General features: G+C 37.8%; 1 protein-coding gene across 2 annotated transcripts in view; it reads left to right on the forward strand.

The window, feature by feature from the left end:
• Positions 1 to 14,573, forward strand: part of LOC140739343 (pro-neuregulin-2, membrane-bound isoform-like) — a 686,097-nt gene extending 671,524 nt beyond the window's left edge. For both annotated transcript variants that reach the window (XM_073067557.1, XM_073067558.1), the window contains 3 exons: positions 2,736 to 2,863; positions 9,250 to 9,468; positions 12,632 to 14,573. In XM_073067557.1, coding sequence (XP_072923658.1) covers positions 2,736 to 2,863; positions 9,250 to 9,468; positions 12,632 to 13,280 — 996 coding nt within the window. In that variant the 3' untranslated portion in view covers positions 13,281 to 14,573. The remainder of the gene's footprint in view (positions 1 to 2,735; positions 2,864 to 9,249; positions 9,469 to 12,631) is intronic.
• The last annotated feature ends 455 nt before the right edge of the window (positions 14,574 to 15,028 follow it).

Here is a 15,028-nt window from a genome sequence, read left to right on the forward strand (position 1 = left end):
CTGAGATCCATGTCAAAATTCAATTTTAGAAGCACTGTTGGAAAAAGCCAACCAAAAAAACATTTTCCTGTGATTTTTGGATTATCCTTTACTCCACAATTGCCAGCATGTGATTTTAAAATAATATTTGCATTTTCATATTTTCAGGAATATGGTTTTCCTTTGGCCAATCTGCTTCATAATATTTAGAATTCAGATGGCAATGATGTTACAATGCCCAGATTGAAATTGTTTCAAGAAGCTTCTCATTCTGACTGCAACATAGACTTGTCGACGTTACCTTCTCATCACTTTAAGTGGCATAGTGATTGTGAAGTTTTTAATTCAGCAAACTCAGTCTTCCACCCTGATTGTAATGGGGAGAGAGATAAGCAGTTCAGCCTGTACCAGTCTCAAAAATTTAGAGTAGAGTAAATATTGGACTGAAGTACTTATGCCGGAGCGACCTACACAGGAATCCAACAAATTCTCTGTTAATGTCAGCCTAGACCACCGAAAGTTGACCAATAAAGATAAAGGATCAGCCAGAATTCCTGTTTGAGACTGCCATACAGTATTTTCCAAGGTATTAATGTGCTAAAGAGAGCATAATTCCATAATCAAAACACTATTTATTGCCCGAATTCACACAGAAAATGTTGGTATAAGAAGGAAAACACTAAAACTCTTTTCCTGAAAAAGAAATTAAAGTACTTCTTGATATTCTAAACAGGATATGTAATTATAAAGCAGAGTAAATTGTGGTACTATGAAAATTATGTACACATTCATTACGTAGCCAATTGCCTATGTATACCTGTTTATTATTTACTCTTATGGCTTGATGAAAAAATATCAAGCAGTTGTGCCTTTATATTTGTTTGTGAGAAGCTAGTAGACAATCACAGTAACAGATTTAGATATAAAGTCAATAATATGGAACATTAAGTATTAATTATAGCGATAGTTGTTATTATTGGTATCTTGTTTTTGATAAAAACCATGATTTCAGCCGTATGACTCTGAAGCAGTTTTGAATATGTATTTGGTTCCATTCTACTCAATTAGATGAATAGTGTGTGACCAACCTTCAATCCGCACCATTAATCCACTAAGTCTTGTGGGATTTATTTCAGTTGACAGTGCCTACAGTACAAGTCAGATAATTGTGAGGTGTTGCATTTTGAAAAGACAGATCAAGATTGGACTTTCTCAGGGCCCAGTGGAGTGTTGTAGAAAAGAGGGACCTTAAGAGTTCAAGTACATGGAAGTAGTATCACAGACAGACAGAGTGGCAAAGAAGGCCTTTGGCAGACTGGCCTTCAACAATCAGGGGAATGAGTTGAGAGATCATAATGCATTTGTACAAAATACTGATAAGGCCACATTTGGAGTATCATCTTCAATTTTGGTCACACTATTATAGGAAAGATGTAATTAAATTGGAAGGCATTCAGAAAAGTTTGACAACATCGTTGCCAGGACTTGAGGGACTGAGTCTGTAAGGTTGTTCAGGTGATGACTTTATTTCTTGGTGTAGGAGACTGAGAGATGATCTTATAGAGGTGTGTAAAACACCAGGGGCATTGATGAGCTAAATACAGTCAGTTTTCCCTGGGGTTGTAGAACAACTATAGGGTCCAATGCATTTAGTAAATCATTAAAACGTTAGTTAAATGTTGGAACAAAGGAGGACACCTAAATCTTACTTGCAGTATTAAAAATTAGCATCAGTATGTTGTTTAAGGGATGAAAATCAAGAGGTTCTATGGTTCTCCTGTTTGGTGTATTGGTCAGACTGTGTTTATGCTGCAGTTTTATAAGAGTCTCTCATATCTGATTTGTAGCTGCTCCGATCAATAATAATAATCAAGGATTACCTTGAAAGATTAAGGATAAATGCATTTTACTCATATCATCTAAAAATAATAATTTTAACAAAGCTGAAAGCCACAGATAGAAATGGTCTCTTCCGTGTCCATTAATACTGTTTTACCCATCCACACACCCACATTAGAACCATATTCTTCTGTACCATCCTATGCAAGTGCCTAACAAAATGCCACCTAAACACAAAGAATGTATCTGCTTCCACCATCTCCTCTGGCAGCATACTACAGAGATCAAACACTGGGTGGAAAAATAACCCCCTCTAATTTTGTTCAAAACTCCTTCCCCTCGCCCTCCTGCTTTTGATATCCTTATATGGAAAAATGATTTTGATGATCTATCTTATCTATAGCTCTCATAATTACTTTCACATTTCTGCAAAGTCACCCTTCAGCCTCTTTTGCACCAAGGAAAACAAGCTTAGCCTTGTAACTAAAATCCTCCCATTGAAGCATCACCTTGGTGAATCTCTTCTTCATCCCTTCTGGTGCATGTAGGAAAGTTTATAGAGTTGCACGTATTAGAGTTATTAATCCTTTTTAATTAATGCATTTGCAATTTAGTTACATCTAGACCAAATGTAAACTTTCCTTCCTCCCTTGACACATTTTCTCTTCTGAATTGTACCAGTTCAAGAGTGCAGGTTTCAGACTTGTGGTGAAAAGTGCACAGTGAAATTCCCCCAAAGGGAACCTATAAAACATTCAAATCTATTATCAAATATGCTTTTGGATGATAGCAATCACTTTATTCTGATTGTTTAGTGTGTGAGTAACAGGAAATGGTTTGGTTAACCAGGTGTAAAAATATGGGATGAATAATGTAATTCTTGGTATCTGAAGATGTTTATTTCTTTGATCGTGCAGTACATTTCAAAAAATGTCCCAGTTGCTGAACACGTGAGACGACATGAAACGGAAACTTCATTCTCTGCAAGCCAGCCATCGTCTACATCTCAACACTCTTCCACAGCAACTCACACGTCCAGTCATAGGTAATTAACTAACAAACAATTCCTGGAGAGTACATATTTTCACTTGTATATTTGTGCTGAGACCACCATCCTTTACCATAATTTCACTGATTAGCCAGCGTTAATAGTGTTTATTAACCCAGTACATTTCCAACCACACCCAATTATACAAGTGTTTGCAATTAGTATTTAAAGTAGCCAGTGACACGTAGAGACTTTGTGACTAGAAATGGAATGGCAACTCATTCTAGGAGATTTGACACCTTGCAGGAAATGGAACAACACAAGAGAGAACATTCTGGCTCAGGTAATGGTTCTGGTTCTGGTTTTGGAGGCCTTGTTAGATTAGTTGAGAGGAGAAGTAAGACCTTTCCTTCCCAATGTGCCAGGAAGCTGTCCAATGCATTGATTGCTGCAGATACCTATCCCTTCTCCTGCAAGAATGGAGTTTCAACATGTTTGGCTTGAGCTACTGAGCAGCCTTAATGATAACATCCTGAACTGGAGAACAGAGTTCAGGCCTACAATGAATGGCCATCGTTTGTGTAAATAGTGTAATCCATGGCTCACTCATACTCCATTTTCCTCAGCCTCTCTGCACTTTTTTTTCTATAATCTCTCGAATTTAGATTATGTAAGCGTTGCCTCTCTTAATTGCTATAATCCTACCCTAACACCTTGCTCCTTTCAGCTGGCCAGTCCGCTTGGCAGCTTCCATGCAGTGATGGAAAATGGAGAAGGCAGGTGGACACTCTGTCTTATATTTGCAATCCCTTCCTCAGATACTGACACCATGTTCTTTATAGGTTGATTCAGCAGCAGGATGTGCATGTAGTGAGTTACCAGATACAGGTGACTTAGAACCACCACAGGAACATTAAAAACCTACACCAGCTCCCTAGCAAGCAAGATCACCCACAAATTCCTCTTGAGAGGACTCGGACAGGAGTTTGGTAATGTAGGCTACTGGTAGCACCACAATTGCATCACTTGGTGAATTAGGTGGCCTGCCTTCCACTGTGTAGTGCTCTTGCTGTTGCTTATCTACCACAATTGGGAAGACAAGAAGCTCAGGTTTCTAGGCCTAGAAGTGCTCAAGATGACCCACACGTTAAACAGCAGCACAAGAAAGGCGAAAGACATTTGGAAGACAGACCTCCTTTGATAAAGCATGTTGCTTGTAAATAAAGAGCACAATGGATGGCTGGAGGCATTTCATCTATCTTTCCCACATATTGACAACTTGAAACCATCCATTCATCTTCCCTCCTGCTATGTCTGGAGCCCTACAAATTTCTCTTGTTTTAATTTTAACCAGTTTCTCTTTGGAGTACTCATTGAATGTGTTTCAGTCACCTTTTAAGACAATGCACCCCAGATCATGTTTTTGGTATCTTTTTGAGCTGAAACCACCATCATTTTACCATGATTTCATTGATTTTTATTCCATGGACACCAGGTTGGGGGAAACTCTACTTGACATCTTTCCAATTGAAATATCCTTTGAAAGCTGCAGTTGTATCCACCTCTATCAATCCCTCTAGCAGCTCATCCCACATACCCCATTATCCTCTATATGATAAACCTTTCCCTCAGAATCTCTAAATCTTTCTTCCTCTCCTTAGCTTCGTAGTTTTAGACTCCCTTGCCCTGGGAAAAAGACTGATTTATTCACCTTATCTATTCCCCTTGTGGTTTTATATAATGGTAACACCCCATCTCTCAGTCTCCTATGTTAACGGGGGGGAAAAAACAGCTTATCTGGTCTCTCATAACTCAAGCCTCCAGTCCGAGTAACATCCTTGTGAATTATTTTCTGTATACTTTCCAGCTTAATCTTTCATATAAACAGGAGATCAGAAGTGCACACAGTACTCCAAGTGAGATCTCACTAACATCTTGTACATTTGCAACATGATAAATGCCTTCTTCATATGTCTGCCCCTAAAAATGGTTCTCTCTGCTTAACCCAAAAAATCCCTTCTTGCACTTGAAAACATGACTGAATCTCTAGCTAACTTCTTCCTCATTAAGGAGAATAATAGCTCTAAATTTTCCAAATAAATCAAGCTGTCATTCTGGGTAGTATTCCAGTAAATCTCAGCTGCATCTTCCTAAGTCTTTGACGTCCTCTCTGCTTTCAGAATTAGACAGATTGAGCCTTTCTTTGGTCCCACATATCATCTTAATTGGGATTACCTATCCATTGTCCCTTCTACTTAAAATAATTAGCTACAGTCCTAGCTTTCTGTTTCTGAACCTGCTTGAAAATTGCATTTTTTAGTTTGTCCTGCCTTAGCTAACACTTCCATCTAAAACAGACCACTTGACATTTCATTAGCCGTGTTCCTGTCCCCTTGGTTTTAGGCATTAACCATCAATCTGTTGTGAATAGGCGCGGACTTGCTGAAAATTAGAAAGGGAAATCCTTTGCTGTCCATGACATCTCAGGAATTCTGGATATTGTGGCCAAAGCAGTCGAGGTATATTTAATTGGCTCCCTGTACCACCAGCAAGATAAGAGTCCTGTGTATCCACACATGCTCCCTGATGCTGTCTTCTCAGATGGGGATTAATCTGCTCCCCGGCCCCCTTGTTGCCTACATAATACAGCAATATACTACAGAATGTCAATGATAGCTGAAGCTCCAGCCCTGTAACCTCTAGAAATGAAGGAATTTGTGCTTACAATCACTATCGTAGTTGTTGGAAACACGGTTCTGGCCCTGAAATATGGCAGCTCTTTACCGGCATGCTGCTATTACATTGAGCAACTCTCTTCTGAAACGGGAGCTGTGAGGTTGATGCTCTTTAAGTTCCCTTTGTGAACAGGCCCTCCTGCTGAGTGCTCTCTTCCCCCTTCAACAGTTATACATTCCAAGCCCTTTCCTCCTCTTCCCAATGTCAAAGATTAACAACCACCACAACCTTCACTCAAGAACTCCCACCTTAAACTGGATTAAACCAAAGTAGAGCTATAACTTCAGCCACACCGCTGACTCCATGGTCATGAACTTCTAATATCTTCAAGACTGGTTCTCGAGATACGATGCTGTATGCAACCATTAACTTGCGAGTAATTCCTGATCTTGTCAAGCTGTGCAGCATAATAGATAATGGGGTCAGAATTCTTCTTGCTGCTGAACACTGAATTTCCCAAACAAGCTAATTTTATTCTAAAATGGATGGTGAAGGTCTATTTTGACAGTGTTGCCTTCAAATCAGCATCAAACAAGTATTTACTTCATGATTTGGCTGCTTCGGTAATTCTTAATGCACCTGGGTGCCACCGCCTACTTAAGTATGATGAAAGGTCAGCAGCGGGTTGAAATTTCCAGCCAAATTTGACACCCACAGAGCTCAAATAACACGAGCTAATTCTTACAGCTGTACTGAAATTCTAGTTAGGACTAAGATGAGGAGATTCTGTCCTCTGGAATACTGCTGTGCTACAAATGCTTACTTAGTGCAAATACTTACTGAACTCAATAGATTTGTTCACAGGTGAAGAATCAGTGGATATCCGGAAGAGGTAGCTGTGCGGAAGTGTTTTGGTGATAACTTTTCAAATGGCAAAACAGGCTCTAAAATCAGCACCCTTTTCTTTTGTGGCTATGTTCTTGTGTAATTCATGACAGTAAGGGTTGCTTTTGTAAATATAAATGCTATCCTATTGATATATGGCAGCATTTGCGTGTTACCTTAATGTGTTTCTTTAAATCATTCAACCTATTTTGAATCCTAAACCAGTTCACCGCAGAAATGATGTAATTAACCACTGACGTGCAAATTGAAGACCATTTTTCTTACTAAAAGATGTGTTCTTGGTTGTTTCCCGTCACTGCACTTGTAAAGCATAATTGGTACATTTTCTATTTAATGTTTAGTCTTTGCCAACAGAAAATTGCCCTCCATGGCTGAATTCAGCATTTATTTCAGTGATCATTAGCTGTTTATGAGGGTTAAATGAAAGTACATTGTGATTAATAGCATCTTTCCTAATGTCACTCCAAAATTGCACATTTTAAAGCAATGCATTTTAGTCAATCTTAGTAGTTCATTAATAATGCTTAAAATGGCAATACTAACATTAATCAAAAAAAAGATCTGTACAATCCATTGTTGTAAAACAATTCAAATAGCACAGGAGATTACAAATGACTTTCATGCAATGGTGATACTGCAACAAATCATATTTGATGCTGATGGCTCTCTTCAGTTTAAAATTATGACACTAGATAGAATCGGTATGTATTTCTTGTTGGCTGTAAATCAGAATTATCAATACCTACAATAAATTAAACCCTTTTTATTTCAACTAGTTGTTACCGTCCAAGTAAGTCCCCATAAATACATTAAAGCAAAAATATCTTGCAGTTCCAAACTACATTATTAGGACATTATAATTCATTGGATCTATAATGTGTGACTTAATATGCTCCTACACATTTTACACCAAGGCCAAAAAGTATACATTTTTACAACACAATATATTAAAATAAGCTTGACTAGAGGCATAGGTGATTCAACACTATGTAAATCATTACTGAAATCTGGGAAGTTCTCAAAGTGGAGGATAATAATTGGGACAGAAAAAGAGAGTTATTCAAGGCAGTGGAACCAAATTTTGGAAGTGAAGTTCAACACATCTGTTGTATCGCATATCTAATGCATATGATTGAGAGCGAATTTCAGCCTTGCTGCATTTAGATATGACTTAAGAATATTGCACTCTATTTTGATTTTGATTGCTGCCACTTTTGTAACAAAGGGACCAGTAGAAGGCAATTTGCTGATGATAATATTCCTGAAAACACCATGAGGTCAATAATAAGATCATTTTGTTCATTAGCGATCTTGGTTGGTTCTGCTGCTGTCTTTGAGTAGAGTGATTAAGCCTGTACCCACAATGGAGGAATTGCCACTCATCCAAAAGTCAATACCTCCATCCATGTAACACTCCCCTCCTTACTGCATCAGGCGTACAGAGTAGATTGTGAAACGATTTCCAGTACTGTTGTGTAAATGATTTAACACATTTCAGACCACAATTTGTTATTTGTAAAGAAAGATACTTTCCCAATCCTTAGAAATATTGGAGATTTATGACTGTACATAACAAGAGTAGCTCATACAGTCTCTTGAGCCGTTCAACAAGTTCATGGCTAACCTGATCAGGGCCTCATCTCCACTTATTTGTTTGCTTCCCATAATCCTTGTCCTTCACCCCCCACGAAGGACTGACTGTCCTCTGTCTTAGTTTTAAATATATTCAGTGACTTAGCATTCACAGTCTTAAGGGGTAGTGACTGGAAACTCTCAGAGTTGAAAGTCTTAAGTCAGTGATCCCCTATTCTAAAGCCGTCACAAAGATGAAACATCCTCTTATCATTCTCCCTTTGAAGCTCCTCAGAATCTTACATTTCACCTCTCATTCTTCCGACCACTACTAAGTAATGGCCCAACCTGTCTGGCCTTTCTCACAGTCTAACCTCTCTTTTATCACATGAGTCATTCTAGCCTCCAATGCATGTATGATCTGTCCTTAAAGGAAAAACAATTGTTGAGTATGATTTCCCCTGAATGAAGTTATGCTAGTTTTAGTAAATGTATTATGATTGAGTAAATCGTCCTGCTGCTACTTTCGTAACAATGGATTCCAGCACTTTCCACAATAGTTAAGGTGCAAGGTCTGCAGCTTCTTTCGGCTTCCCTTATATTTTCAGTGTTTCAGTCTGCTGGGATGATTGTAGAATCTAGTGAATTTTAGAAGATTACAATGCACATTTTCTGCAACCGTTCTTTAAAAATAAAACTTTAGAATTCTGGCAGCCAGATCTATGGGACTTGTCATACTTACAGTAGTTACATTCTAATTTGTTAAGTTTCTTCTTCGTTATGAAAATTTAGTTTCTTCATTTACTCCTATTTTTGGATCATTATTGGGGTACATTCAGTCAGGGTCTTAAAGACAAATAGAAATATCAATACCTCTGCTATTTCCTTTTTCCCTATTATCGTCTCCGTATTGTTATCTTATGGCAATGGTGGTTGATATCTGCCTTTGTATGTACTTTTAGAAGCACTTGCTGTCTGTTTCTGCATCTCTTACAAATTTACTCTGTCTATTTTCTCCCTCATTATCTTCTTTCTAGTCATCCTACTAGTTTCTACTCTATGAAATGTTTTCAATTTCCTGGCTCACACAGCAATTGATTTTTCAGCAAAGCTTGCCTTCCCTATAACGTGATACCATCGCTAACCTAGCCAGATGGATTGCCATTATCATGGTGTCTATTTATCAATGGAATACATCTTGAATGAGAATTACAAAATATCTTGGTTGAAGAATTATGAAATATCTACCTATACTTTTCAATTGTCTTTAATGTGACTCTTTTCCGTAGACATGGAAACAATACATGGAGTAGAGAGCAATCCAACAGCGTTACTTCAGAAATGCATTCTGGAATTATGACTTCATCTTTGGAAACTAGCAAGTGTAACAGTCCCATGGAACCACGAGGCAGATTAAGTGCAGTTTGTGGTTATCAGGACACAAGACACCCGATCTTCCATTGCAGAGACTCAGTGGATTCGCTCAGAGACTCGCCTCACAGTGACAGGTATAAAATCAATCATTTTGCAAATTAAATTGCGTTTCATGGATTTTTTTTTGTGAAATGAACCATAAATTATTAGACATTAATATGGCAGATTCTAGCTTTAATTCTCATGGAAATTTATTGGAGTGGCCATAAATTTAGTGGGACCAAGACATGCTTTCTTCTTGGCCCAAAATATATTACCCTGCACAATCAATCACGGAAAGGGAAGACAGAATATATTTGGAGGCTGTACACATTAGCAAATGAAACCCAATCTCTCTAGGTGCATGTGAACAGTAGCAGGAGTCACTCTCACATGATGTTTCAAGCAAGTTGTGTCCTTGACCCCGACACGTCCATTAGCTACTGATGACGTATTCAAATAACATCCAAACACAGAGCTTCAATGGTAGACAACTATTTCTACCCAATGGCAAATGTAGGATTCCAGACCTCACACCCCCCCACTAAAAAAAAGTTACTTCCTAAAAGCTATTAAAACCTAACCCCTCTCCTCACTGGATTGCTACAGACTGAGAAGCAATGTCAGGCATCAAACAAGTCCCAGATCAACTGCTGAAATCACAGCTTTGTATATTACTATATCTAAGTGTCTTTCTTTCCAAAACTTGCCTATGGAACTAAAATGCTCCTATATATTTGATACCTAATTATCCAGTGTACCCATTAGATTCCAATCTGTTCCATTCTGTTGTTAAACCTTTGAACATGGAAGTTCTCTTTTTGAAATCAATCAGATATCTTGCAAAATTTGCAACTTCTCATTTGAGAAACTGGCAGAGAAATATATTTCAGTAGCTCATCAAAGAACCTGTAGGTTGAACGATTATCAAGTAGAAACAAGGTACAGTATTTTTTGAATTGAATTGACTTTATTTCTTACATCCTTCAAATACACGAGGAATAAAAAACTTTATGTTATGTCTCTGTCTAAATGCACAATGTGCAATCATAGTAATTTATAATAAATAGAACAGTCAATGTAATATAAAGTACATTCAAATCAGTGTGAGTTCATCAGTCTGATGATGGCCTGGTGGAAGAAGCTGTCATGGAGCCTGTTGGTCCTGGCTTTTATGCTGCGGTACCAGTTCCCGGATGGTAGCAGCTGGAATAGATTGTGGTTGATGACTTAGTTCCCCAGTGATCCTACTGACCCTTTTTACACACCTGTCCTTGTAAATGTCCTGAATCATAGGAAGTTCACAACTACAGAGGCATTGGGTTGTCTGCACCACTCTCTGCAGAGTCCTGCGATTAAAGGAGGCACAGTTCCCATGCCAGGCAGTGATGTAGCCAGTCAGGATGCTCTCAATTGTGCTCCTGTAGAAAGTTCCAAGGATTTGGGGGCCCATACCAAACTTCCTCAACCGTCTGAAGTGAAAGAGACGCTGTTGTGCCTTTTTCACCACAGAGCTGGTGTGCACAGACCATGTTAGGTCCTCAGTGATGTGGATGCCGAGGAACTTGAAGCTGTTTACCCTCTCAACCTCAGATCCATTGATGTCAATAGGGGTTAGCCCATCTCCATTCCTCCCGTAAACCACAACCAGCTCTTTTGTTTTTGTGACATTGAGGGAGAGGTTGTTTTCTTGACACCACTGTATCAGAGAGATGACTTCTTCCCTGTAGGCCACCTAGTTATTGTTTGAGATAAGGCCGATCAATGTAGTGTCGTCGGCAAATTTAATTAGCTGGTGGGAGCTGTGGGTGGCAATACAGTCATGGGTATACAGGGAGTAAAGAAGGGGACTCAGTACGCAGCCCGGGGGGGCTCCTGTATTGAGACTCAGAGGGTTGGAGGTGAGGGAGCCCACACTTACAACCTGCTGGCGATCTGACAGGAAGCCCAGTATCCAGCTGCACAATGCAGGGTCAAGGCTGAGGTCTCGGAGCTACTTATCGAGCCTGGATGGAACTATGTTGTTGAATGCTGAACTGTAGTCCAAGAACAGCATTCTCACACTGGATTGTCTTTGCAACCAATACAGATTTTCATCCAGACCTCAAATCTTAAAATATTATACTATCGGTACACAATGACTGTAGTGCACACTGTCAATTATCTGTCATTAATTGCCTAGGCTACTCTGACAGCCCTTCCCAAATATACATCTTTTACTAGCTCAGAAAACAAGAGCAGTAGTTATGTGGCATCACCACTACCAGCAGGATTCTCTCCAGGTATTTCTGATCTGGAAATATATCATCCTTCAAGGATCAGTCCTTCATTGCCATGAAGTCTAGATCCTTGAACTCTCTATCCAACAACAACTTGTAGGTTCTCTGCCCTTACCCCCTTTCCACCTGCACTTCTTATCTGTTGTTATCTCTGACATCTGCAGTTTTGTTTTCTTTTCACATGGTGGCATATTTTTGCCTTATCTTGTCTGATCAAAAAATTTATCTTCAACAAAACTAATTTATGCCTGTTTCTTAATTTTTATGCTCTTACTCATTTATTTAGAACATGCCACATGAGTTACCCTTCATTTTGGGTAAAGTGATTAGTTTCTATCTCTGTGTAATTTTCTCTGAATGTGAGATTCTTCTCTTAATCTTCTGCAGTTCTTTTTAACATAGTTTAATTATGATTTTCCTATCAGATGATTCCAAATTCCTACTGCATCTCAAGATTACACCTAAATCTCCTTAATTCGCCATTTCCAATACTGTCAAATATATTGCTTTAATTCACTGTTAAAATCAATGAGCTGTTATGCTGTATACTCACTGAAAATTGTTTCTCAATTGATCATCAGGTTTGCAAAGAGATGGTAGGTTCTGCTGGAAGTCATCTTTGCGTGAATTTATTTAGAGCTCTGCTTATTAACTTTGTAAAATTTGAGGCTTTGTCAGGGCATGCAATTCATAAACCTGACATCTAAGCATAATCTCAGCTGAAAGCTTGTCAAATCCCAGTTAACAATAGGTTTGTAATGAAAAGTGTATAGGTTCACTGTCCATGTTCAATGCAGAGATCATCTGCTGAGTTCCAGAGAGAGTATTATAGCTAATGATACAATAATACTAAAAGTTTCAAAGCAAAAGGCCTTGCAATATAATTTCTCATGATGAATTAAAATAGAACTGCAATTTAATTGTACTAGTTGAAAACATATTAAATAATGCAATTATTGATACTATATATTCTCCTTAGGTATGTGTCTGCTCTCACCACGCCAGCCCGGTTATCACCCGTTGATTTACATTACTCTCTCCCTTCATATGCACCTGGTTTTGAATTGTCTCCACATGGATCTGCCCATGCGTCATCATTGCCTCCTGCAGTGGTGGGTTATTTTGTGGAAGATGAACAACCTTTGTTGAGAAGATACCACAAGCACCACCAAGACAACCTGAAATACGACCTCTACAAACAGCGCCGCAGCTATCTTCATGACAGCTTTGGAAGTCTTCCCCCGAGTCCAGCAAGAATGGTAGAAGATGATGAATATGAGACCACACAGGAGTACATCCCAGCACTTGATCAACCAAAGAAAATGGCAAACAGCAGTAGAAGGTGGAGGAAAACAAAACCAAATGGTCACATTTCACACAGAGCAGAATGCGACTGTGATTCAAACTCAGAAAGCTGCTGTTCTGACACGGATTCTGATAGTGAGAAAATAGGAGAGCGTACACCTTTCTTAAACACTCAGAACCCTCCAGCAGCAAATACAGAAACAGCTTCAGTATTCTGGTCTTCTGATAGCAGGACTTACTCATCCAATAGACACAATGTGCGGGAGGACTTACATACCCGTACAACGCGTGTAAAATCAAATCAAGACTCACTCCCTGTGTAAATGCCATAGATCTGCAACTGTAAAAATATTTTATTTTATATAATTATCAAATATTCTAAAATTAAATTAAACATTTTATTTTCATTTTAGCAAAGTTGTCTTACAGCTAACAGGAAAGTCTTTTATAGGGAAACATGTATTTATATGTAAAATATGATTTACAGTTAAATCAATGATGGTGTGCCAATTTTTCACATCATAAATAGAATAATATTGTGGTGCCTTTTGCTGTATGCTGATACCAGATTTCCTGCTGATGTTTCAATTTTGTAGTGTTTCTATTTTGGACTCATTATAATTGTACACTTTTCATATTTTTTTAATTTTTACCACAGACTCTTTTACATTTGGACAGTTTTTTTTTTGAGTTCTGGGCACAGGCATCTGTGTACCATCTATATACTGATTCCTGAAACATCAAGTAATGTTCTGGCTGAACTCAATTCTTTATTTTATTTGATCAGGAGGACAGAATATAATATTTATTTTTCTGACTCCTGTCAGATTATAATTCTTTTTATCTTTTAGAAGAAATTGATGAAAATTAGATTAATGTTTTTAGTTTTTCTCAGCATATTAATTTTTGTGGGGTAAGGTCCCTTGTCATCATAATAAGCATTTTCTCTGCATCTGTTTTACTGAATTTTTATGTTGGTGAAACACTCAAAAGTCATTACATGGCATGACTTTCAGACATCACTAAAGAGTCTGCAACATTTGCAGTTATTTGAGTTTAATTTGGGAGTTTTCTCCAGATAAAATAGAAATGCACCATGAAAAAAAGACTACTTTCATTTTAATGTTATTTTCAAGTATACAGTACTTAGAAAATGGTCAGATTGGAAACTGGAAATTAATAAGCAGCAACTTTGTGGTATTTGTTTTCGATGGAATTTTTGCAACATGTTTTTGCATGTCTTTACCACTCCAAATGGACTGATGCATGGGAAGCTAGGAATGAAAGATTTAACATGTTTTTAAATGAACTGCATAACTTTTCATTTATTGTCCCTTTTAGTGCAGGTTTATTATGGGTTCTGCAAATCTTTTATTGGTACATTTCAACTGTTTGCCATGCAGGGCTGTGAAATATGGAATTAGCATTGTCCATTTTGAAATAAAACCTATATTCTTTACTTTCAATGAACCCCAATGCTTGTGTCAAAACACTGCATGCTAAACACAATATTGCCTAAATCAGGGACTAGGAAGTATAGTGTTAACCATACACTGTTAACTACTTTCCCAAATTCCCACAATGCATTCATCTTCTGCAATATCGTGGTAGATCCAACCAACCAACAAACCATTCTAGCAATGTCACTCTCTTGCAATTGATTTTCTCCTTGATAGTTAAAACATTAGCTATAAACTCAAATAAAGAATTTGCTTTTATATGCATAGAGAATAATACATGACTTACAAATACTTAAATTTAATTGTTATCAAAGTATTTTAAGAGACTTATTAAATGTGTTTAAAAAATAAGTCTATTTTGGAGTTCAGTGACTTAGCACTGAGGTTTCTCTAGCAAAAGAAAACACATATCTTCAGGATCAGGAATAATTCTATAGGCTGGTTGTTTTTATTGAACATGCTGGACACCATTTAATAGAAAATAAAGCATGAAAAACCGTGTATTTGTTCCAGGGGTTAGGGAAAAATCTTGCTCGTATGTTCATTTTTAAAGAGAATTCATTATTTATTTGACAGGCAGTCAATTTGTAATTATTAGCAATGATATCTTG

The sequence above is a fragment of the Hemitrygon akajei genome, chromosome 15, assembly GCF_048418815.1.
Source record: "Hemitrygon akajei chromosome 15, sHemAka1.3, whole genome shotgun sequence".
In the NCBI taxonomy this organism is placed as follows: domain Eukaryota; kingdom Metazoa; phylum Chordata; class Chondrichthyes; order Myliobatiformes; family Dasyatidae; genus Hemitrygon; species Hemitrygon akajei.